The sequence below is a fragment of the Trypanosoma grayi genome (genome assembly GCF_000691245.1).
Source record: "Trypanosoma grayi strain ANR4 Tgr_116_V1, whole genome shotgun sequence".
In the NCBI taxonomy this organism is placed as follows: Eukaryota; Euglenozoa; class Kinetoplastea; order Trypanosomatida; family Trypanosomatidae; genus Trypanosoma; species Trypanosoma grayi.
The window spans coordinates 1-24,518 of record NW_008825735.1 but is presented as its reverse complement, the minus strand read 5'-3'; the positions used below and the strand labels follow the sequence as shown (position 1 = coordinate 24,518).

The window sequence follows — 24,518 nt, the reverse complement described above, 5'->3', positions numbered from 1 at the left end:
CACCATTCTTTCCGGGACTGCACTCCATAAGAAGGCGGACGCGCAGCTGCTGGCGTGGCTCTTCGAGTGCCATCGTGTGCTCCGCGCCGCCAAACCGCCGTTCTCAATCGATGCGGCATTCATTGAAGAGCTTCTCAGCCCACGCTACCTGAAGAGCAGCATTACAGGCGTGCAGCAGATGACGGGGTGTCTGCTATCCGACCTTGTGCGGCTTGGCAGCAGTCAGGCACCAGGGAAAAATGTGGCCGGGCTGCCGTTTGACACAAAGCATGCGGACGATGTCCTGACGTGTCTCGTTTCCCCGTTTAGCGAGGTGGCCCTTGGAAAGGCGCCGCTAAAGTCGTGCGAGCACATCATTGAGCGGGCAAGTGCGTCACACGTCTTTCTGAGCATCATTCCACATTGTCGACGGCCGGTACAGGAGCATCTCACGAGTCTCTTTTCGAGTGTGCAGCAGGCTGCTGGGGCCATCACCACGACTTCCACAACAAGCAGTGCCGCTAATACAGAGGCTAATAGTGACACCGCAATTACGACAATAACTGCCGCAGAAATGGGAAGAATTCTCATCGATGTTCTCAATGCGACGCACGCTATCACGTCAGAGCAGCTGGCCCCCCTCCTAAGGGAGATTATCGCCGCCTCGCCCACATTATTGCGCCGCACGGAGGCTAATCGGAACAACACCAACATCCATAACAATAACAACAACGACACTATAGCTAATACAGCCCGGAAAAGAGACCGAAAGCCCGGTGCCGTCATTGCTGCTCGAGTTTTGTTGGATCAAGTGGAAGTGATTCAGCCTGCCATCGCGAGCTACGCAGCAGAGATGGTTGAGCACGGCGTCGGTGAGGTGACAGCGACAAAGATAGCGGGCGACGACGACAGCGAGGCGCGGCGGCGTGGATTGCGCGAGGTTGGCCGGGTGATGGAGTGCCTCGTCGCGCTGGTCGAGCTGCACGTTGACCTCGTCGGGCAACTCGTACCGATCCTCGTGCCGTACCTGGAGCACGAGCACACTGACATTCGCTTGATTCTGCTCCGCGGCTTCTTCATGGCATTTGGTGCCCACGAGACAGCTGTTTCGGCGTACCGCTACGCCTTCGCTGCCCTTGTGGCGCGATTCAATGACACGAAGCATATGCTACGCATTGAGATGGTGCAGTTGGCCGCTGGTATCATACGAGCAGCCGCGCAGGCGTCGATCAGCGTGGCAGAGGAACGGGTGCGCGAGCTGCTGCCTCACCTACAGCAGCGCCTTGTGGACCCCCATGCTTTGGTGCGTCGTGCGGCAGTTTTCGCATACGGTGACATCATAGCCGCCGAGCCGTCGCTCGTAGGGTCCGACAGACTCGAGAGGACACTTGGACTGCGTGTTGCCGACAAAAATCTCAAAGTGCGGCAGGCTTCGGTCGAGCAGTTGTGCGGCATGTACCAAACCCTGCTCTACCCGTGGATTCCCAATGTGGTGATGCGGTGCCTCAATGCGGAGGGGGGTGTGGCGCTGCTAGAGTCCTCCTTCGAGTCGATGCTGCCACCACCGTCGAAGGTCATGAAGCCGAATACATTACTCAATAACTCGGGCAGATCATCTCTCAGTGGTCGGCGGTCGGAGCGGGCAAGTATGGTGTTGTTTGACTTTGAAAAAGAGAGTGCCACACGGGAGCGCACGTACGTTGATGGTTTCGCCAAAATGTGTGGCCATCTAACCCCGGGGAGCTTCAGTAGGTTGCTCACCTTCGCCGCGAAGAAGGCGCAGCTGCGACTTGCAATTCTTCGCCTTTTTGAATTGCGCACGGAGGTACGAAGCAAAGACCTCAAGTCACCGGAGGGACAAGAGATGATTAACAGCATCCACCGGCTTCTCAACTTCCTTCAGACCATGACACATGCGGAGCGGGGCGAGTGGGACGCTCTGTTCCGCGCCAAGGATGACAAGATCTCCAAGGCGTTCCTGAACTGCTGCAGTGACAGACAGCTCCGTTTTGCCACAGAGCGGGAGTCTCTCATTAAGGTGCTGAAGGGCCGTGTAGACGGACCTGTGCTGAGGTTTTTGCAGGATTCCTTATTGAGGCAGATGATGCTTCCACTCGAAACGGAGCACATTGACGAGTTGCTTGCACGGCTGAAAGATGCCCTCGGTGGGGTATGTGGTGACAAACATGCACCAATCGATGCGGAGGTGCAGTCTGACGTGGAAGGCATGCTGCGTGCATTGCTTGTGTTTGGCCGCACAGCGCCGTCGTTCCTCCCACGCTGCGCAACGTCACTCGTGGATTTCCTGGAGCTCCTGTGCCACAGCAGTAATGCGAGCATCCCATTATCATGGGTACTGTTGCTCCTGCACTGCATCACCGAGTGGGCCGGCTACGCGGGCAGAGCCGCGGCGGACAATAATAATGGTGAGGATGGCTCGATCGCAGCTATTGCCACACGTAAGAAGGGTCTCTTAACGACGCTAGGCAAACTCTGTACCTGCAGCCATGAGTCCCTCTTCCGTGACGCCACTCCTGTGACGACGGGGACAGTATGTAAGCACGCGGCCCGCAGCTTCATGTCGCTCCTCAGCGTCACCAGTCTGCGCGAGCCGAAGGCGCTCAGCCAGCTGGTCTACACCCTGCGCAGCCGACTGCAGAGCGAGACTACCCCCGCAACGCCCAAAGCTGTCGGGTGGCTAAAGGCACTGACAGCCCTCGCGAAGGACAGTGTCGCGGCACCTCTCGTGCAGGACGAGTCACTGGTGAGCATCGCCAAGGAGGTTCTCTTCGCCGCTGTGCGCGACAATGAAGAATCGCAAGATTCAGCACGAGTTAAGGCAAAGACAACAGAGCCGCTTCATCTATCGTTGGCTTCCACGATCGTGGAGGCAGCGGCGAAGTTTGTGGCGGCGGTTGCGCTGAGTTACACAACCGATCGCGCTGTGGGTGCTGTTTCATTGGCGCTCAACACTTTGTTAGGTGCATACAAGGCAGTCAGTGAGCGCGATGCGCACACCGTTGGCGCATGTCACCGCCGTCGTGCCATTAACCAGCAGCTGTGCAAGCTGGTGATCAAACCGTCATCTGATATTGGCAAAGAGCTCGCGGTGGCAGTGATTCTCTCCGCTGAGGATGAAGCCGTTGTGCGGCGTCCATTGCAGCAGAAGATGGCCCTTCATCTTACACAGCACCCGTGTGATATGCGGTACGCGGCCCTTCTCTTGCTCACCGTCATTGGCGAGGAAACAAAGAACGGGTACCAGCACCTTCGCACCCTCGTCCAACAGGTTGGCGACTACCTCCGCTCCAAGCAGGTAGCGTCCGGTGCAACACTTTCTTCACCCAGCGCCCTCGGCTGCTTCCTGGAGTACACCATTCCTTTCCTGGTGCTCTTCATGGCGCATCACACCTTCTATAGTAGCGAGCAGGAGAACCACTTTGTTGCGTACCAGCGAGTGTGGCATCTTCTCTTTGATGAGCTTTTCCGTCACGGCACGCAGTGCGCTAGCTTTGTGGTGGAACTCTTAAGCCGAATCAAACAGGCTGATGACGTGCTTGACGGCGACAGTCACGCCGCTCGTGTTGTGTGCGATCTTGGCAGCCGCGTGATGCAAGAGTGCTTGGGGCAGCGGCAGATCAGTGCAGATGCGCTGAAACGGTATCCGGGGCGGGTGCTGTTACCAAATTTCTTTGTTGCGTCGAAGTCCGCTGCCGAGGCGCTCAGCACCGTCTACCTCGACGAAAACGTACACATTTTCACTCACGTGCCATTCCGCCCACCTACAGCGGTGGTGTCGGGGGTAGGTGACCGGGCCGTTTCCGCGGCTCGCAGTGTTGCAGCGGGTGACACAGATCCAGGTGAGGATGCTGCAGCAAGGCTCCCGCCTCTCGTGCAGCAGCGGGTCGATGCGACACTGGATGCCCTCCTCGGCGCCCTGACTCAGCAGGAGATTGCGAAGATGCGGTGGTCGGTCGTGAAGGAGCGTGTTAAGGAAGCGATGGTGAGTGTCAGTGGTGGTGATGATGACCCCAAAGGAGAAGACGAAGGAAGGGGGGAGGAGGAGGAAGATGAGGGAAACGTGGATGAGGCAGACCTCATGGAGTACGCCAAGGGGCAGCTGCAGCTCCGTTACGAAAGGGCCCCATCGCAATAAAACGTGGCAGGAAACTGACTACACATAAAAAGGAGAATGAGGAAGGGGAGATGTGGGGCATGACGTGAACCTGTGACAGGGGAGAAAGGAATGAACGAAGAAGGAGACGAGCACCACTAGCAGCCACTTCGCATGTGCTGCAACACCTAAGCACAGATACCCATAGAGTGCAGAGAGAGAGAGAGAGAAAGGCATCAAGTGTTCATTTCCACATTCAGAGTATAGAGAAAGGAAAGAGAAACACATATACAAGTGACTCCTAGTTGTGAAGAGTTCAAAATTGGGAAAATGACATTTGAAAGTATGATTGAGAAAAAGTCAAAAACGACCAAAAAAAAACAGAAGAAGTGAAGAGGCGCAGATGATTTGTTTTCAGACTTTCTCTCTCACTCTTACCCCATCACCCCCGTTCACCGCGGGTGCCTGAATATTCCTGTTAATGTCGTTTTTTTTTTTCTTCTCTATACTGTCTTTCTTTCATTCCGCGACACGTCTGCACGCATGCATAGAAGCATTAAGGGTGAAATATATATTACTATAGTTAAGTCACATGGCCTCCACCACTGTGGACCTTCTTCGCCGTCGGGCGGAGTTGCGGGAGCGGAACTTGAACCCGGCATTACAACGTGGCGCTTTCGCCTCCAGAGGCGGGACGCTCAAGTCGGATCTGAAAAAGGCCACCGCGCTGGCGAAACGGTTCAGAAATTACTCCGCGGAATCATCAGAGAAGACGATCCTAGTACAACTTGACACTGTTAGTTTCGGCATGTTTCTCTCTGAGGCGGCGCAAGGTGTCGTGCAGTCACTTTGTCAAGGGACAAAGATGAAGTCGTCTGATGCCCATTCGCTCGCGCTCGTCTGCTCAGAGGTGCACCAGCGCTATGAGGGTTTCTGGCCCTTGGTGCGGAAGGAGCTGAAAGAGAACGCAGAGAAGCTAATCGATATGGAGGGACTAAAGATGGCAGTTGAGCGCATCGAAGAAAGTGCAGCAGCGACGGTGCCCGCTGGTGGTGGTGGTGGTGACGGCAGCACCACGGCGGCTGTGGCGCCCGCGGTATCATCGTCAGCATCCACTGGCGTCGCGGCTACAAGTGGCGGTGGTGGCAGCAGCAACATGGTCAGTGGCGCTGCGCCATCTGTGAGTAAATCTCCGTTAGAAGAGTTTAACCATCTGCGTTTGGTCGCCAGGGTTTTTGGTGAGTGGTGGCTTGTGGGCCTCCTTGAGGACGCTAGACCGGTGCTAAACCTGCTGAAGCTGCTCTGCGCTCTCGTGGAAAAGCGGGCCGCGATATCGTCTGCCCCGTTGGCCGTCGCTACACTTCTTTCTTTGGCGATTCTTATAATACGTGAGGTTGGCATCGAGATGCTTGGGAAGCGGAACGCAGCGCTACGATTCTTCTTCGCAGAGGATAGAGGAAATAATGGACAGGGGCGCCTCCGCGACTTTGCCGGCCACTGCGGAAGCCTGACAGTTGACGGGAGCGGTGACGAAGCAAGCAATACGGTGTTCCTCTTAGGCCCTGCAGGGGCTCGTCTGACGTTCAACGCCGCGGCGAAGACAGTAGGAGCGGTAGACGACGCTGTTGCACAGCAAGCGGAAGAGGCGAGTTGGGCGAGGTTGCGGGAGGCGCAGGGGCTTCCTGTAGAGCACTACAGCACGGACGAGGAGAAGCGACAGTTTGCGACGCTGGTATTGGCCACAGCGAAGGTAAGCATCACGGCTTATGAACACCGGAAAAAGAAGGCTGAGGGGTGGTGGCAGACAATATACGAGCAGACTGAACTTCGGGAGAAGACGGTACGACAAAGTGTAGAAGAGGCGCAGTTCCGCCTGTTTCAGGAGCATGTGGAGAGGCTTTACGTGATGTGTGACAACCTGCTGGGGATGCTGGGATTTGTTGCTCCGGCCCCGGTTGACTTGACAATAACAGAGCATAAGACTTCTGTTGAAATCACACTCACGTCGGTAGCGAAGAAAAACTACGCCGTGGTGGAGGCAGAGACACTGAACCGCTTCGCGGACGATGAACAACGTATGTTCTACGAGTACGTTCCGGATCTCCAAGCTCTACCAGAGGATTTACTACCATCGCTGACGGCAGAGAAGGCAAACTGGGATTCGCTATTGCGCCGAAAGGCATTGAGTGGGCCGGTGACAGCAGCAGCAACATCCGGAGGAGATGTAGAGGACGGTAATGAGGATGATGAGGCAGAAATCATGGAGTTGGATACAAGTATGGAAGGTGCAAAGGATGAGAAGCTTCTAAACACTAACAGTAAAAGTGGTAGCTTCAGTTGTATCGCTGCAATGATGGAGCGCCGCCGTCTCCGCATGGCAGAGTTGGGGGTTCCTGCAGCCTTGTTTGACGAATACGCAGCTGTGCTGCAGCTGTTGGAAGAGTTCGATCAGTGTACGACCGCAGATGCCGTAGATGAATGGTGCGAGAGTTTTTTTCAAGAGGCACTTCGGCCGCTGCAACAGTTGCAGGAGCATGCTGCGCCAGCCCGCCTTTTTTTTACGAACTGCCGCGTGTTGTTGACTTTGGAGTTGTGGCACTACCCATGGGTTCACCGGCCTGAGATGTTGCCGAGAATTGCACGCTGTGCCGCCATCATGTTCCAGTATTTTCCCGACAGCGGTGACTTCCTGAGTGGAAACCTGGAGTCGCAGTGGAGGCAGGAGTGCAAGGTGAACAGGGCGGCGGCTCCAACAGCGTCATTATCTACTGGCTTGGGCGGTGCGACATCGCAACGCCGCGTGTCGGCCATTCTGTATTACATGTGTGAGCTGATGAAGTTCGGTATTATTCCACCAAATCGGTTGCTAGGCGTACTAAAGACGGCAGCAGAAGACTTGACTCACCACTGCAGCACCGCCGCTATTAGCGCTGTCCTTGAGCACGGCGGCCTCTACTTGCTCCGCAGTCATCCGACAAAGAGGATGACGGAGAAGGTGATAGAGAAACTCAAGGCCGCAGGGAAGCACGCAGAACTGGAGGAGCCGGCCCTCGTACCCCTGCAAAGGGCGCTCACGTTGTTGAAACAACAGCAGGAGCATGAAGGGCCCAGCCCAACTTGCCGGCTCACTTCAGTAGAGCGGACCCCACTCGAGCGGTATGTGCAGTATTTGCTTTGCAGTGTTCTTTGCCCCGCGACGTACGAATCAGTGCGGGCACAGTTTCTGAAGATGCCCTGGAATGATGCAGAGAGTAGCGAAATGCTCGTTAACACACTGCGCGAGGTGCACCATGTGAGCTGGGACACCGTCCCGCTGGTGGCAGATCTGTTGGCGGACCTCGTTCGCGCGGACCACGCTTGGGCGGTGCGGCGCATCGTGGACAATGTGGCAGAGGACATGCGGCGTGACTTTGAGGTGTGCGGTGACGCGACTGATGGTATGATGACGGGTGAGTTGCTTCACCGCCCTGATGCGGCCGCCAGCCTCGGTGCCGCGTACCGGCCTCAGCAGTGGCGTATCGTCGACTGTGTCTTTGTGGCCAATTTGTTCCGGGCGCGTGTGGTGCCGTTCCGCTTTGTGGGCTACATTGTGATGCTGCTGCTGTACTACAACCCGCGTGCCGTTCCGCTAAAGAATAATTGTACACACCTAAGGTGCTGTGTCATTTTGCTCAGTGAAACTGTGCAGTTCCTTCCGTGGCAAATTGCAGCGCGTGAGAAGAGCCGTAGCTCCACCGGAGGCCATGGAGTGCGGTCGATGGAGCGCCTAGAAGGTCTGTATCAGGTTGTGCGAAAGATAATGGCTGCTATTTTTGTTCATATGTTTAGCCTCGCACAACCGCTGCCACTGGAGCTGCGGCACCGCTTAGAAGAGCTCGTTCGGCGCATTGATGAGTATATGCGTCGCAACTTTGTCAAGGACGAGGCAGAGAAAGAATCCCGTGCACGGCCAAAGGAGTATAAGTCGCCGTCATCGTCGCAACAGCAACTGCAGAAGGTGGAGGATCAAGAAGAGACGGCCAATGCAGTAGAAGGTGCGGCGGAGGCATCCGGGATGAGGGTCCCCGAGACTGCAGAGGAGGCACAGGCATTCGCCAAGGCTGTCGCGAAGGAGACCGTCCTTCCTTCCAGCGCATGGGTAGACAGCGTGCGTGAAGCTGTGCTGGCGAGCTGCCGCGATGACGCACTGCTCTGCCGCATCTTCTTGGCGCGGGCTCCGGAGGAGCCGCTCGCCATCACAGTGGCGGAGGCGGAGGCGGGAGGCGAAGATGCTGTACAGGCGCCACTGGAACTCCTCCGCGATGAGAGCGTCAACGGTCCGTTTAGCGAGATGACAGACAGCAACCCAGGGTGCGGCTCTGTCGACCAGAATAGCATCAGCGTAAGTGATAGTGACGACGAAGACAGCAGCAGTATTGACAGCGATGGCAGCGGTGACACGAGCGACAGCGAGAGCCGCAGTGGCGCCAGCACGCCTGGCGCCCTCTCTGTCCCAGTATCGGAGGTGACTCATGAAGGAGAGGAGGAAGAAGAAGAAGAAGAAGAAGAGTATGAAGAGGAAGAGGATATTGGGGAAAGCGAAGAGGATGAAGACCAAGTGGATGATGATGGTGAGGATGAAGATGATGACGAAGACGACAAGTTCGCTGCGGCGGAGGCATTGCGGCGGAGGCTCGAGGAGGCTGAGCTCGACGCGAAGCTGTGCGCGCTGATGGCTGACAACCCTCGTGAGGCTGTCAGTCGTGCGGCACCCGCAACCGCGAAGAGCGGTGGGGCGGAGCGCCTCCTCGAGCAGGAGCTTGCGATGGGCATGCGCCTCCACCGCCAGAAGCAGCGACTGCGCACGCAGCAGGACACATCACCATCCGTTGCACAGGAGCAGAATGCGAGCGAAGGAGAAGAGATGCGATTTGTGGTGCTACAGCGTTCCGCCCACAGCGCCCCTCTTGCTGGAAGCGGGGGGAACGCTAATACTGCAGCTGCAGCTGCTGCTCCGTCGAACAGCTCATCATGTGGAGGCAGCACCGCGGTGCTGTGTATTCCACGCACTGCCAACTTTGCTAAAAGCGCACTGGTGCTGCAAGAAGAACAGCGTCAGCAACAGGAGGAATTGCGAGAAATTACTCGGCGCATCAATCGTAGGCAGGAAGAAGAAAGTTTTGACGATAAGAAAAGGGTGAGGACATTGAAATGAATCAAAGATGAAATAAATCGATAAATTTTGACTGGATCTGCGAGGACATCTGAAGATCGGGTGAGGGCGGACACAAGTATGGCAACACAAGTCTCTCTCTTCTACTTGCATTATTGGATTGTTTTTTTTTTTCTCTCATTCTATATGGGTGCGTGATATCTCCGACTGATGCTGCTGTGTAAGATGGTACTATTACTATTACTATTACTATTGATGCTGATACTGTTTTCTTTGACACTTTCAGGCTGACGGGTAAAAGGGGATAACGCACATACTTAAACATATATATATATATATATATAGTTGAGTTTAACACGAATATCACCAAACAGGCCCAGTAGAGATGTCCATTGGGGGTTCTGTGAAAGCTGCGGAAGCCCCTGCGAATGAGGACGACAGTTCTGTGGTTGAAGCACCGAAGGAGAAAGAACAGAACTCCGTAAAAGTAATCGTACGCGTCCGTCCTCTATCCACCATCGAGCGCGCCGATCCCTCCGTGAAGAACGTTGTGCAGTGTCTCAAAGACTCTATACTCGTTCAGGGCGTGGTTCCACAGACGCCGTTTCGCTATTTTGGTGCCCCCCATGCCCAGCCACGGCCGCAGCACTTCACTGTCGATAAGGTGTTCCACCCGCACAGCACGCAGCTCGAGGTGTACGCGGCGTGCCAAAATATTGTGTCCGGCACATTTGAGGGCATCAACGGCTCCATCTTAGCGTACGGCGCTACGGGCTCCGGCAAGACTCACACAATGTTCGGTGGTAGCATGAGCGTAGCGGGTGTCATCTACCAGGCTGTGCAGGACATTCTAGAGGAGAAGGAACGGCTGGAGGAGGAGGGTATGAAGACTGTCACGTTGCGCTGCAGCTTCCTCGAGGTGTACAACGAGGTGGTGTTCGACTTGCTTGCACCGGCCAGTACACGGAGCGGGAGGCGCACGTCGCTGAAGGTGCAGAACTTTGGCCAGGACGATGTCGTTGACCCCGCTGGCTGTGGCGTCAACCCAGAGAGCCTCACGGTGAAGGGCCTCACATATGTCACACCCGATACCGCGGAGGACTTCACCAAGTATGTGGAGCGCGGCCACGCGAACCGTGTTGTCGCGGCGACGACTGCCAACGCTCACTCTAGTCGCTCACACGCGATCCTCACGCTGGAGGTGGAAGTGAAAGACACCGTTGACGCTTCACAGGGCACCATTGGACGCATCCGCTTCTGCGATTTGGCCGGGTCAGAGCGAGCAGCTGGGACGAGCAACAGCGGCATTCGCTTGCGCGAGGGCGGGAATATCAACCGCTCCCTCCTCGCACTTGGTGCGGTGGTGCAAGCATTGGCACAGCGCAAGAAGTATCCGAAGAAAGTAAACTATATTCCGTACCGTGGTTCCAAGCTGACGCGGCTTCTGCAGGATGGCCTCGGTGGAAACTGTCGTACACTGATTCTATTTTGTGTCAGCCCCAGCAACTTGCAGTACGAAGAAACAATTAATACCATGCTCTTCGCCATGCAGGCGAAGGAGATTCAAGTAGCAGCTAAGCGACACGAATATCGTGTTGACTCAAAGGAAGTGGCAAAGAGCCAGGAGACGCTTATCGAGGAGCTTCGCACCGAGCTAGCTTTGGCACGGGATGAGTTATTACGCCTAAAAATGGGTGGCCTAGGAGCCAGTGTCGGACGCCCATTATTCTCTCGGCAGGCTTCACAGGTGCCTGCTGAGGTTCCGTCTGCAGCTCAACTTTCGTCATCTGGAAAAGGTGAGCTGATACCTGTCCTGACGGCCTTTTCATGTAGTGTGGAGAGGGAAGGGTTGCAGGTGTCTCCAGATGTGTCACCCACTCTGCTGCATCAGTCGCATCGTGCTTCGACACGGATGCCAGTGATGTCAGAGGGATCTGAGGCATACACAGAGCTGCAAAATAAACTGAAGAAGTTCTCCGTGGCAAAAGAAGCACTCTACCGGGAAATGCGGGATGCCCAGGAGGCCAACAGCGAATTGGACATCCGACTCCGGCAACACAAGTGGAAACTTGCTCGGTTTCTTTCATCCCGGAAGAGAAGCAATAGTCGAGGTGCCGATGCGGAGAAGGTGACACCAGTCGGAGTCGCTGGTCTTCGGCACACCATCAAACAAATGGAAATTGAGTCCGCTGCCCATGGAGATGAGATGGAGCGAATTCTGACGAAAATGAATGAGACGGACCGTATCATCGCTAATATTCGACAAGAGTTGCTTCGGGAGAAGCAGCATCCGTTACTTGAACTTCTTTTGGACAATGTGAAACTGCGGCAAAGTTGTACAGAGGCCGATTGTCTTGCTGCACATTATCACCAGGAGTGCCGTTCCATCATGAACCGAGAAGAAGAATACGCACAGGCATTGAGTGTATGCGTTTCGGCAATACGACGTATGATTCCATATGTATCAACTGCCCCAAGCTGCAGGGAGGAGGCCCAACTTGCGCTTGTGTTCGCAAACCTTCCCGCCTTGTCGACGCCAGACATCATTCCTGTTTTTGAGCGCGCAATGAAGACTGGTAGCGCCCCGGTGTCGTCTTTTATTGACTCCCAGCCGCTGCTATCGTCAGTAGAGAGCATGGAGGCACGCTTCCAGCGAATACTGGGGGACCGCAAGACCAGAAAGAACGGAGTAGCACGGCAACATCCAGTACCACAGCCATTGCCACCACCGACACTAGCACCACCACCGATGCCACGAAAGCAACTCCCACAGAGGCGGAAAGATCCGCATGCTAAGGTTGCACCGGTCATCAGCAGCAAATTTGAAAAGGCCATTGCTACAAAGACTAGAAACACGACTCGTAGCGTTCCGGAGCCATTCGCCCGCTCGTACACAACAACAACGTTGCGTAAACCGGTGCCTAACGGAGCTGTGTCAGGGAAGAAGGTATTGGATTCCCACCCAATGCCCAACTCCAATTCCAATGGGAAGAAGAGCGTGTCATTTGTTCCCCCGACGAAAAAGACGAATGGAATTGTGGCGTCAAAGCCATTCTCCAACGGTGTAACCAGAGGGGTCAAAGGTGCTGTTACAGCGGCGCCCTCTTTCGGGCGTTCTCACACAACAAGTGAGATAGTGCACAGTCCCAAGTGTAGGAATGGTAGTTCAACACCTTCGCGGCGCGGTGATAGCAACGAGCGTTTGAGGATGCTGTGTCGGGCGTCTTTACCGAAGAGCGGTCGCCCCATGCAAAATGGCAATAGCGATGGCGTGCGTCCTCGGCATAACCGGATAGCATTCCTATCTGATAATGACATCAACACTGCCGGTGTGCCACAGAAGCCGTTGTACAACGCTGATCTGGTTGAGCGGTACGACAAACTGCTGAACGAAATTCGGCAATGGCACCATGAAGGGGCGGCTGCTGTCGCCGCGCGGGGCAAACCCCAACCGCGTGCGGCTGCCGCGCCACATGTCAAAGACATGGACGGATAGGAACGAAAGGACGGAGGAGAAAGTGCATGTGAAGCAGTGCAAGGAGAGCTGGCTGGCTAGATAGATAGAGACAATGGAACGAGCCTTTTAACATTCTACCTCGTTGTCATACTTTTTTTCTCCACCTCTCCTGCGCGCCGCCCCCTTTGCTGCTGTTGCTTGTTCAGACTCTCTCTGATGGGCATGTGCCTGTATTTTGCGCGCGTGTGTGTGTGTGTGTGTTGATTTGGACTGCACGGTAGAATTTCCACCGACCGATGCGACCGTGAACTGTGCATAGCTTTTCTGTTGCTACCAGAGTATTTCTTTCTTTTGTTATGAATACTCAAACCACCCTGCCTCGTTCAGATATTTTTAATGTTTTACCCTGTACCGTGCGTGCTTGCGACATCGACACAAATCGGCTGCGCACTGTTTTGTTACCTTATCTTCGTTTTCTGCACGTATGCACGGGAATGTATGGTTATTCTGTTGTCTGCTGGAAGCAGCGCCTAGAAGTGTGCGAGGGAGAGAGGGAAAGAGAGAGAGAGAGAGAGAGAGAGAGAGAGAGAGAGAGGAATAAAAGGATTTGATGGTGCGGGCAAAGGATCTTTTACTGTTCATCGCTCTCTCTGTCTCACACACACACACACACACACACGCACACACTACGTGCGCAGAAGCAACACAAAAAAACACCTGCAGATGGAACGACAGAGGGGTCCGCGGTTCATCTTTAAAGAAGAAATTGAAGATTTACAGTGCGTGTGGAGTGCAGTCGAGGGGGGAGATGTGAAAAGATATTCTTGTTCTTTAGTTGGCGGAGTACTTGTTGCTTCCCCACGTTTGAAACGATTTGTAGTTGGTTGATGGGAGAGGGTGACTGACGTTCTCCTCACACCGTCTTGTTTCGGTGGCATCAACATCATCACGTGGTGTTGTTGCTGCTGCTGCTTCTTCCTTGGCTGCGGAGCGGTCAGGTCGGTCAGCTGCAGCTTCCCGCAATGCTGACCGAAAAAGTCGCTGCTCTAATTTATTTGTTATGTTTTTTCCCCCACACTTTCTTCCATCTTGTTCTGCTTTCACCCGCGCCGCACTCTTTGGACGTGCACTAAGGCTGGTGTAACAGGCAGGAGAGCCCACCTGTGGGCTAGCGAACGAACGAACAAAGAAAAAGGAAGGTAAACGGTGGATTGTAGAAGAAGCGTGGTATTACACATATATACATACATTTGTTTTATTTGTATGAAAATGACCTCAGGAAAGAATCATGCGGCGAGCGGCGCCTCTGAGGAGTCGGCGGGCACCGGGGTGGTGTACCAGACGCCATTCCCCATCACGGGGCCGGAGGTGCAGCACGGCGGTCGCACGTACCGACTTGCAACGAAGCAGGATTGTCTCGCCTTCCGCAGCCTCGCAGACTCGCTCGATGGTTTTACACTGCAGTACAGCCATCACAACGATGTCATCACTTGGAGTAAGAAAATTCCCGGGGAACCGATGCGAATTATCAAGGTGTTCGGCGTCTTTCCCGATGTGCTGCCGGGAACCTTGTACGATATGCTGCAAGACGCCGTGTTTCGCGAAATCTGGGATGATGTTCGTATCGAAGCCTTCCGTATTGTAAAACTTGACGAAAACAACGATATCGGGTACTATGCGGCAAAGAGCCCAGTGCCAGGAGTCGCGAATCGTGACTTTGTAAATCAGCGTGCGTGGATTAACGCTGGCAACGACGAATATGTCATATTCAACACAACTGTTCCCCATCACGACGTGCCGACGGACTACCTGAAAAAAAAGAAGATCAGCAACGAGAGTACTGTGCGTGCCGTGTCAAAGATCACGGGATACCTTATACGTCCCTGGACTGACGGGAGTGGGAAGCGTGGCTCGTGCCTCACCTACATCACACAATGCGACCCCGCTGGTTGGATCCCAGCAATGGTGACGAACTTAATCAGCACCAAATTTGCCCCTACCACCATCAAGAATGTTAGGGTGGCTGCCGCACAGTTTGTGGAATGGCTCCCAAAACAAAAGAATTACGTCAAGGATTGGCCGGAAACGGCAGATCCGTACGATGCGCCAGTAAAAGATTTGACGATTCAGTTTGCAAAGGAAAAGTGGGCATCGGATGCTAAATCGGGGAAATCGAAGAAGGATATGACGCTGAAGAGCTAATGCTGTAAGTATGCAGTGCGCGGGGTTTGGGTGTTATGTGGTGAAGGAACCTGGTAGAAGCCGGGAGAGAAAAGGGAATAACTCCGATGCGCATAAGCACACTGACATGTTTGCACGAAAGGTGGGGATGTTGGGGGTGGGGAAATAAAGATCATTATAATGTTTTTTTTTCTTCCCTAATGGCCATTTCCTTCATTCTGCCGTCTCCCATTGACACTCGTCTGTGCCTACATGCAGACACCAGCTTTCTTTTTCTGATTTTCTTTTGCCTTGACTTGCTTGGTGGATGATCAAATCTTACCATACAGTACCGGCGAGGGTGCCCTTTTACTCGTGGTTGCCAAACGAACTTCTTGTGGGAGGTGAGCGGAGAGACGATGCCGGTGTGGCAGCTGTCTGCTCTCTTCCGCTACATCGGTGACGTCTGGGATCAGCGAACTGTATCCCTGTTTTTTTTTTTTCATGCTTCTCTCACTCTTTCGTACGCATGCGGAGATGCATGAGAACATATATTCGCTGACGGTTGTTCTTCCATTGTGCCGTCTTTTTTGTTGTTGTTTGCATCGTTGGTTGTTTTCTTGAGGGGGGGGGATTGTTTGCCGTTGCTGCTCTGCTTCTACCTCCGGGGCGTGTTGCTTCTACACTTTTGCTTCCCCGGCTAGCCTGGTATTCACCGGGGGCACGTGATACAGTGAGTTTGTGAGGGAGATGCTGATGTACGGTGCCGCATTTTCCCCGTTGCCGGTGCGGCCAAGCGGCGTCGGTACGCCACTCCACAGCAACACCAACGCCACGCCAGCAGGCGAGCGCGCCCTTCACGTACTTCGAGGCGCCGCCTTCACTGCCGCGTGGAATTCAAGTCGCAGAGGTGAGGGACGTAGCGCGCCGGCTGCTAGCAGCCCTGTTGCTGCTGCTGCTGCTGCTGTTCCTGTGCGGAACCAAGAAACGTGCGCCGGCCCTGTACTGCCGTGTGGGCTCACGCGGGACTCCGCGAGACCACAACTTTCGACTTCGGCGGCGAAGCTGCGCCAATGCGCCGTAAGTGTTGGCGAGGGCCAGTGCAGAGTTCTGGCGGGTAGTGCAACGTCTACCAGCGACAGTAGCGCCATTGGCCCGCAGAACAGCAGGATACGCGTGGACTTCTTGAAGATTCAGTCGCCATCCCCGTCACGTCTCCGCCGTTGGGGCACGCAGCCAGTACATGCAAAAGAAAGGGCCGATGGTAATGGGAGGGATGGGGTTCCGTCATGCGATAACGTCACTGCCGAACAAGGCATGCGCGCCGATCAGCCTTCTGCTGCCCACGGGCTCTCGAGCGGTGCCAGCCCGAGTTACGGCAGTGCTGTCTCTCACCCCTCAGCGAGTAGTGGGGGGAGGAGTCACCGTCTTGACTTGCGGCTCGCGACACCGTCGGAGCGGGGGAGGGACTTCACGCGCGTCGTCGATCCCCATGCGGATGTGATGCGTCGTCTCGAGGCGGAGCACCGGCAACGATTCCGCCGAGCACTCTACGTACTACAGCAGGCGCACCCCGACACGTGGTGGCGTCTACAATCAGCTGATTACTATGACGTCCGCATGCCTGAGGTTCTTGCATGCGACGATGGCCTCTGCTTTTCACGCGTGACACGGGAAGTGCGGGACGCTGGTGTTCAGCGGCTATCGTTACGCAGTGCCGTGATGTGACCGCTTCTGCTTCAGCGTTCCCATCTCCCTGCATTGTTGATGCAGAACACACACACAACTAGAGCCATGCACTCACACATCCTGTACATTTGGAGAGAGAAGGAGAGACGACGACAGAAGGGTGAAGCTATTCTTGTTGTTCAATATCGTAGTCTCTCTTCACTTTTTGTGGTATTTTCCTCTCTTTCTTCTTTTCTTTGCGGACAGCACGCTACCCTGTGCGCAGCACGCCCGGATAAAGGAAAGTGCGCAACGCCCGATGTTCGTGTCACCGTCGCTCCAGTCGAAAACGTCGGGCGACGAGGGACTCTACGCCGCCATCGAGGCCGCGCGCCTGGCTCGTGCACTGCGCGGTGCGACCGTCCGCCTGCACGTGCGAGGCATTCCGCCCATCAACCCCAACAGCATTCCACTTGCCGCCCCGCCGAAGAAGTGGGAGGCGCCTTCGTTGAGTGAGCGCGCAGAACGCGAGCTGCTTGCGGCCATCAGCAGTGGTGACGCGGCAGTGTCACGGTACGCGCAGCAGGTACCCGTCGCCATTCCAGACGAGGCGGAGCTGGAGGTGCTGCGCCCAGTTTTGCCATTCATTCATCGCGTGAAGCCACATCCCGTGATGAGCTATGACGACGTGAGTCGACTCGGGCGTCTGATGACTCTGTACAATGCGGATATCACGTGCCTCGATCTCGGCGATGGCGCTGTTATGCCACAGTTACGCACTGAGGCATCACCCGCGACGGTGATGGCGCGGCTGGAGGAGCTGAAGTTGCGCTTCCCTCTTCCCACACCAAAGCCGAAGAAGAAAACCAGCGACGACAGTGACGGAGAAGAGGATGAGGAGGTGGAGGATGAAGTCGATCTCTCCACCAATGAGGAGCTCAAGGCGTGGTGCCAGAGTCAGCAGGTGGAGTACACCGACTATAATGATGCGATCCGTCTCCGCGCCGCATATGAGTTGGACGCGTTCCGCAACATATGTCAGCTGCTTATGCAGGACAAGAAAGTTCGTGTGTTGCTGCTCGACCATAACCAGCTGGGGGCACCCAATGAGGAGGAGCACGTATCGCTCATCCCGCTCCGCCTTCTTGCGAAGGCTATTGACGTGAACGAAACGATCAAAATACTAGACCTCAGCAGCAATGCATTAGGGGCCCACGGATTTGGGGTTGTTGGCAAAGCTCTCACAAAGAACATCGCCATCGTTGCATTGGACCTCTCAGATAATCAACTGAACATGCCAACACCAGAGCTCGATGAGGACCCTGACTACCAGGGAGAGGACCCTGTCTTTGGCGAGGCGTACAGTGGACTGGAGGCGATCAGCGAGGTTCTTAAGAAGAATAAGTTTCTGCGGTACCTACGCCTTGGTTACAACCAGATCCACAGTGGCGCAGAGGGGGAAGAGCCGCCTGTGATTAATCCAGCCACTATGGACCCCGAGCGCGACTCCGCGACTCCGGATGTGGAAAGCTGGCAGGATCTGCCGCTCTGGCGACTCGTCAGCCCGCTACGCGAGTATCACCGGCTACGAGGACTCGACCTCACCGGCAACGCGCTTGGACCAGAAGGTGCCCGCATGGTTGCCACAGCCCTTGCTGACAATCATTCGGTTGAGGTGCTGGACCTCACGGGGAATGACATCGGATTCCGTGGATTGCACTACATAGCAAAGCTCGTATTGGGGTCGCCGCACAGCGTCCTCCATACACTTATCCTGCGGCGTAACGAACTTGCGGGGAAGAAGACGAGTAAATCGCAACAAAAGATGGCTTTGGCCGCTATGGGGGCAATGTCAGTGGCGTTAGAGGGAAACACCAGGCTGCGCCGCTTGTCACTCGCTGGAAACTATCTTGGTCCCACACTGTGTTCTGCTATGCTGTGCACTATCGGTACCGCCTCGGCACTTGAGGAATTGGACCTTGAAAGTAACGACGCCTGTGGGAGTGTAGCGGAACCACACGATCCTACGGCGTTGCACTTCATTGCTGCAGCGCTGTACGGCACTGCGCTTCGTGGACGCCGTCCATCATTGCAGGTTTTGCGACTCAGTGGAAACAACATTCAGGAGGCCGGAATGCGTGTCTTGTTTCCTTCTCCAGCCACAATGCCAACATCCCTTCGAGAGGTCGATCTTAGCCGTAATAATATCTGCAACGGCCTTGAGGCAGTGAATCATCTCTTGGTTAGTTCACCGGTACTGCATCGGCTTGTGCTGGCGTATAACGGCATCACAGCAGCCCCTGTGTTACTCCGCGGTATTGCTGCCAATGAGAACTTGTTTGAACTGGATCTCTCCTACAACAGACTTGGCTCCCTGAAGAAACAGTATTGTAGTGATCCACAGGCCCAAGTGACTGGTGTGGCGGATTTGATTCAGGTGATCGCTAAGCACCCATCGCTTCAAAACATCAATCTCAGCCACAATGAATTCGAAGCAGTGCACGGCCCCCTCCTTGTGGAACTGTGCAATGGTAACAATCCTCACAGGCCCTTGCGTCGTCTCGACTTGAGTGGAAACCCGGAAATAAATCAACAGGACATTGAAAAGATGGTGCAGGCGCTCGGAACAAAACCGGGTATCGAGGCCTTTTATATCTCTACCCCGTATCCGGCAGTCGCCGAAAAATGCATGAACCTGCGTCCGATTGTGCGGAATGCCGCGGTAGAATCAGTGGAACGACGCGAACACCAGACTACACTCTTGAAACTGCTGCAGGAGACTGTCTTTCGGAGCCCTTCCTTGCTTGACATCAACTGCGATCTGCAGAAGTGCTTTCTGCTAGATGAGGGAATGTGCACGGTTGAGGGCGAGTCGATTGGCGAGATACGGCAACGTTTGTTGTTAAACGCCCTTCTGGCGCCGAGCCGAGAGTAGTGCTGTGTATGGTACGTGGGGCCCACAAAGCCCGGCCACAACGAGACAGCTTTTTTCGCAATCGTTGCTGTATTTACACTACATGTACATCACAGGTGGAGGCTTGTGGCAGGNAAAAAAAAAAAAAAAAAAAGACGGAAAGGAAGAGAAACCACAACGAAAAAAACACACAACAAAACTGAAGTAACACAAGCAAGAAACAGAACATGTAGAATGAACTTCCTGACACAAAAGGAAAGGCTACGTTTCATCTCCGTGGTTGCTTCGTTTAAGACAGTTGAGTAATGCTTGGAACCCCTTCGTGCTGCTTTTTCTAAATTCTTTTTTTTTCCGTTCGTCTTCTCTCTTTCTCTCTCTCTGTTGCGTTTTCATGTCGACGCTGTGGGCGCAAAAAGGAATAGTGCCGCAATGAGGATTGAGAACTGCTCTTTTTGCGGTGCGCCCGTCTACCCTGGTCACGGCCAAGTCTTTGTGCGCAATGACTGTAAAATATTTCGTTTCTGTGCCTCCAAGTGCCGCAAAAACTTTGGTATGAAGCGCAACCCGATGAAGCTCAAGTGGACCAAGACATTCCGCAAGGCGAACGGCAAGGAACTTGCGGTGGATAGCACGATGGACTTCGAGCAGCGTCGTCACGTACCCGTTAAATACAACCGGGAGCTTCTGCATAACACACTCAAGGTTATGAGGCGTGTTGAGAAGATAAAAGACCAGCGGAAGGAGGCGCTGTGGAACCACCGCATGGAGAAGGCACGCGTGCAGGAACGCCGCGACGCTGCAGTTGCGTTGAAGCACAACATCGATTGGATTGAGGATAGCGAGGTGAAGCACAAGGCGCGGGACGACTTGGTGGCAATCCAGCAGGAGGCCGATGCGAAGCGTGATCAGCGCCGTGAGGCTGCTCGTAAACGTGCGCAGAAGCGAAGGGAGATGGAGAGGGCCGCAGGCGTTTCGCCCCTCACCTCAGTGAAGAAGCGGCACTAAATGCGTAACTGAAGAATGAACATCCTTTTCCTTCCCTACGGGCGTGTGATGAGCAAGAGGGTGCGGGTGGATGCACAGGCACACATACCGGCAAACAAAGAAACCGATAGTAAACGAGGGGACCCACGAAAAAAAAAAAATGACCCAATGGGGATTACGAGTCGAATAAATAGTCGTTAAAGAAATGAAAGGAGGGAAAAGCAACACCGCACATCTATGCACTTTGGTTTTGGTGTTGAGATGACCAATATTTGAGATATCTGGCATATTTTTGTTCCGCATTTGATGCGCGCCTTCCTTTTGCTTTTATGCCATATTTGTCATGGCTGCGGCTTCGTTTCTTTCTTACTGGTTTGTTTTTCTACGGTGTGTGCGTATTCTTTATATACGTAAGGAGAGAGACAAGGGCAGAGTGGTCGAGAAGGGAGTTTTCCCTGCCCGTCTGCGTCTGTGTACTAGTGGGTGGGGAGGGCGGCAGCCGAGAAAGGGGGCGAGGAAAGGAACGAAAAAATGGTCGTGACACGTTCCCAGTCGAAGCAAAAGGTTCGCTCCCCCCGCCACACAATTCGTGGCGACGACAACGAGGAAGCCTCTGGCGCTGTAAGCGACACGCCGCAGATTGCGCCCACGGAGCGGCTGGGTCGCGGGTGCCGCATCCCACGTCCGGCCCCGGCGTCGTACGACGCGTTGTACGTCACCAAGGCCCTCTTGCCCCCGTCACGGCGGCGCGCGGAAGATGAGGAGCTGCAGATAAACTCTCGATACCCTGAGCGGGATGCGGCAAGGCGGGCCGTCCTGAAGATGAGCTCCACACTCCACTCACTGGATGAGGATTCCATGCAGTTTTTCGGTGCGCGGGATGTGGACGATGGTGACGACGACAACAATGACGCAAGCAGTGCGGGTGAGGGTAGTGAGGGCGGTATTGCCTCTTCGCAGCTGCGTGGAAAAAGGCGCAATGGCAACCGATATAGAGTTCTTCCACAGAAGCGTGACCGCGAGCCTTCAATCGACTCCTCCATCTCAAACGAGTCGCTGCGAGAGGTCCCACACGGACGGGGCAAAGAAGCCGAATCGATGCTCGTGGAGCATTCATCCTCCTCAACCTCCTCAGCTGGATGTATGAGCGAAGGCGAGGCTCGTCGTGTGAACCGGAACGCCAAAGAGAGCACTGCAAAGAATGTTCCTATTAATCATTACCTTAACAATGTGATGCAGAGTGGCGGCGCTGAGGAAAAGAAGGGGTCTGATCGAAGAAGAGGCAAGGGACACCGACGTCGCTTGGAGGACATGTTTCTCGGCCTCGATGAGTCAAACAGCGGTGTGGGAGCAGCAGGAGCAACAGATGCGGACCAAAATAATGGCAGTCAGTTTAGAGCAGAGGCCCCTGCACCGCTTGGCGACATCACACCGCTGAATATTGATGCGTCAGTTTCTTTTGAAAAGGTCGGAGGCCTTCCAGGTCACGTTGTGCTGCTGCGCGAGATGGTGCTGTTTCCTCTGCTCTACCCCGATGTACTCCGGGCGATGAACTTAACCCCGCCGCGTGGGGTTCTTTTCGTTGGTCCACCCGGGACAGGGAAGACACTAATGGCACGGGCGCTCGCAAACGAAGGTACACATTGTGCACATCGCAAGGTTACGTTTTTCATGCGCAAGGGCGCTGACATTCTCTCCAAGTGGGTTGGCGAGAGCGAACGGCAACTGAGTCTGCTTTTTGAGGAAGCCAAGCGCCAACAGCCAAGTATCATCTTTTTCGACGAGATGGACGGGCTGGTACCTGTGCGGCACGCCAAGTCCGAGCAGTCGCAGGCAGCCCTCGTCTCAACCCTACTTGCACTCATTGATGGATTAGATGACAGAGGGCAAGTTGTCGTCATCGGCGCCACAAACAGACCGGATACAATTGATCCGGCGCTCCGCCGTCCTGGGCGGTTTGACCGCGAGTTGTACTTCCCCCTTCCTGATGCCGCAGCGCGTCGGCATATTCTCTCCATCGTGACGCAGCCGATGCTCCCGGCCGACCACCCCGAGCGGGAGGTGATACTGGAGGAGCTCACAACCCGTTGCGAAGGGTGGTCAGGGGCGGAGATACAGGCGCTCTGTACTGAGGCAGGGCTTAACCGCCTGCGGACGTCCTTGCCGCAGCTTTACACCACCAGCAGAAAGTTGCAGGTGCCATCCAGCGCCCTAACCATAGAGAAGGAAGACTTTCTCATGGCTGCTCACCGCATTAAGTCATCGGTACGGCGTGGGGCTGCTTCTGTTGTAAACAGTCTCGAGGAACACCTCGAGCATTTGCTACATAGCACAAGGAAAGACTTACTATCTCGTGTGGCGGCATTGTGGCCGAGTGCTGCAACGGCACTCGCACGCGAGCGAAGGGACTGCAGTAATGCCAATGACGCTATACAGGAGTTAAGTAGTTTTCCTATTCCCCATACAGCGAACCCATTGATGCTATTCCTGAATGCAGCATCATCAAAGCGTTTGTATGGCAGCGAGGCATGTGAGTTTGCTACAGAAAAAGCTGCCATGGCTTTTATAAAGGCGCTTCCATCGCTTCGAACATTCACTTTGCACCTTCCACACCTTGTGGTGGATTATAGTAACGCGGCAGTTGTGGCAGCAACTTCCACCGGTATGACATCCAGTGGGGAATCAAATGAACAGGAGGCTTGTAATGCCTCTCACGGGGGTAGCTTCGACACTGGTCATATCTACTCTTGTATCGCAGCACTACAACGCTCTTCTGGACCATTACTAGTTCTTCTACAGGGACTGGACATTTGGCTAGCAGAGCATGGCCTTCCCAGCGACCACAGCGCTGCCAATTTTACAGACGAGGAGCGTGCAGAGCGTCAGAGACATATGGAGGCTTTGTGTTACTACCTTAACCTCTTGCGTGATCTGGATGTTCTTGTAGTGGTGCCCACTCTCCATGTAGATGTTATCTCACGTTTCTTTGGTGACTCACGCTTGAACACACAACTGCGCACGACTGAGTGTGTTGCACCATGCGTGCCCACAGAAGCTGACCTGCGCCGCTTTCTGCTGTATGTCTACCGTGTGGTGAAATTGGCGCTGCTGCACTGTGCGCCCGCCACGTGGGTGGAGTTACCCGACGATGTGTCGCCGCCTCCCCCACCCTCGATGGAGCAGGTGCGTGCAACGCGACACCGCGAGCTTGCTTTTTGGCGCCGTGTAGAGTACCGGCGGCGACAGCTGCGCTACGTCTTGACGAAGTGGGTGGGTCAGTACATCAATTCCCGAAAGTTCTCACTATTCTTAAGTGCTGACCTCGACTTTACGCCGGGACACGACTTTTACGACGAATGGCAGCAGCACACGCATGGCCGGCGGATTGGTCTGCGCGATGTGATGGAGAAACTTGAGAATGAAGAGTATACCAGCCTCTCACAGTACCACGACGACATTGACCTCCTTGTGCGGAATGTACGCACGTTCTTTAGGACACGCTCGATGACAGACCAGAGGTACCGAAGCCGCGCCCTCGAACTGAAGGAGATGACGGTGCTGAACCTCTACAAGATCAACCGGAATGTTGTGCAGTTCTGCGAGCAGTACAGGGATCTGGCAGAGCCTGACATATCCTCATCGTCTGCTTCATCAGACGACGGCGCAGAGAAAATAGTGACGCAGCCCACGGTAAGGATACCAATCAAGCGGAATGTCCGATCGAGGGTTGGCCGATCGCGGCGTCGCCGTCGCATTGCTCGCCCTGCCCGCCCTGCCGCCGCCGCCGCCATCGCCATCGCCAGCCAAGAGGATGCGCCGAAAAAAGAGGAGGAAGAGGAAGGGGAGGAGGAAAAGGAGAAGAAAGAAGAAGAAGTGACTATTGGAGAGGCCACTGCCGTTACACCTGAAGGGGGGGTCGAAGAAAAGGTGAATGCAGATGCAGACGCTTTTACTACAAATAATAACAACAAGACCACCATCAACGACGCCGACACAGCCCCGCAGAGTGACGGTATAGCAGAGATCGACGCAGCCGCAGAAGCGTTGCAAGGACTCAGTTTTCTCCATCTGCACTGTGTCTTCCAAGCCG

The 24,518-nt window shown here is 54.8% G+C and overlaps 7 protein-coding genes across 7 annotated transcripts; all 7 read left to right on the top strand.

The window, feature by feature from the left end:
• Window positions 1-178: 178 nt before the first annotated feature.
• DQ04_01161060 (hypothetical protein) lies at window positions 179-4,135 on the top strand (the record flags this gene model as incomplete). Its single annotated transcript, XM_009310308.1, has 1 exon — window positions 179-4,135. One exon carries the CDS (start codon window positions 179-181, stop codon window positions 4,133-4,135), a length of 3,957 nt encoding a protein of 1,318 aa, XP_009308583.1.
• Window positions 4,136-4,685: 550 nt separating this feature from the next.
• DQ04_01161050 (ARM repeat-containing protein) lies at window positions 4,686-9,287 on the top strand (the record flags this gene model as incomplete). The annotated part of the gene is made up of 1 exon (XM_009310307.1): window positions 4,686-9,287. One exon carries the CDS (start codon window positions 4,686-4,688, stop codon window positions 9,285-9,287), a length of 4,602 nt encoding a protein of 1,533 aa, XP_009308582.1.
• A 343-nt stretch (window positions 9,288-9,630) lies between these two features.
• Window positions 9,631-12,741, top strand: DQ04_01161040 (putative kinesin; the record flags this gene model as incomplete). The annotated part of the gene is made up of 1 exon (XM_009310306.1): window positions 9,631-12,741. One exon carries the CDS (start codon window positions 9,631-9,633, stop codon window positions 12,739-12,741), a length of 3,111 nt encoding a protein of 1,036 aa, XP_009308581.1.
• A 1,230-nt stretch (window positions 12,742-13,971) lies between these two features.
• On the top strand, window positions 13,972-14,904 carry DQ04_01161030 (hypothetical protein; the record flags this gene model as incomplete). Its single annotated transcript, XM_009310305.1, has 1 exon — window positions 13,972-14,904. The coding sequence occupies one exon, from the start codon at window positions 13,972-13,974 to the stop codon at window positions 14,902-14,904; it is 933 nt and encodes a 310-aa protein (XP_009308580.1).
• Window positions 14,905-15,612: 708 nt separating this feature from the next.
• On the top strand, window positions 15,613-16,590 carry DQ04_01161020 (hypothetical protein; the record flags this gene model as incomplete). The annotated part of the gene is made up of 1 exon (XM_009310304.1): window positions 15,613-16,590. One exon carries the CDS (start codon window positions 15,613-15,615, stop codon window positions 16,588-16,590), a length of 978 nt encoding a protein of 325 aa, XP_009308579.1.
• A 259-nt stretch (window positions 16,591-16,849) lies between these two features.
• On the top strand, window positions 16,850-19,465 carry DQ04_01161010 (hypothetical protein; the record flags this gene model as incomplete). The annotated part of the gene is made up of 1 exon (XM_009310303.1): window positions 16,850-19,465. The coding sequence occupies one exon, from the start codon at window positions 16,850-16,852 to the stop codon at window positions 19,463-19,465; it is 2,616 nt and encodes an 871-aa protein (XP_009308578.1).
• Window positions 19,466-19,873: 408 nt separating this feature from the next.
• On the top strand, window positions 19,874-20,449 carry DQ04_01161000 (60S ribosomal protein L24; the record flags this gene model as incomplete). Its single annotated transcript, XM_009310302.1, has 1 exon — window positions 19,874-20,449. One exon carries the CDS (start codon window positions 19,874-19,876, stop codon window positions 20,447-20,449), a length of 576 nt encoding a protein of 191 aa, XP_009308577.1.
• Window positions 20,450-24,518: the final 4,069 nt, after the last annotated feature.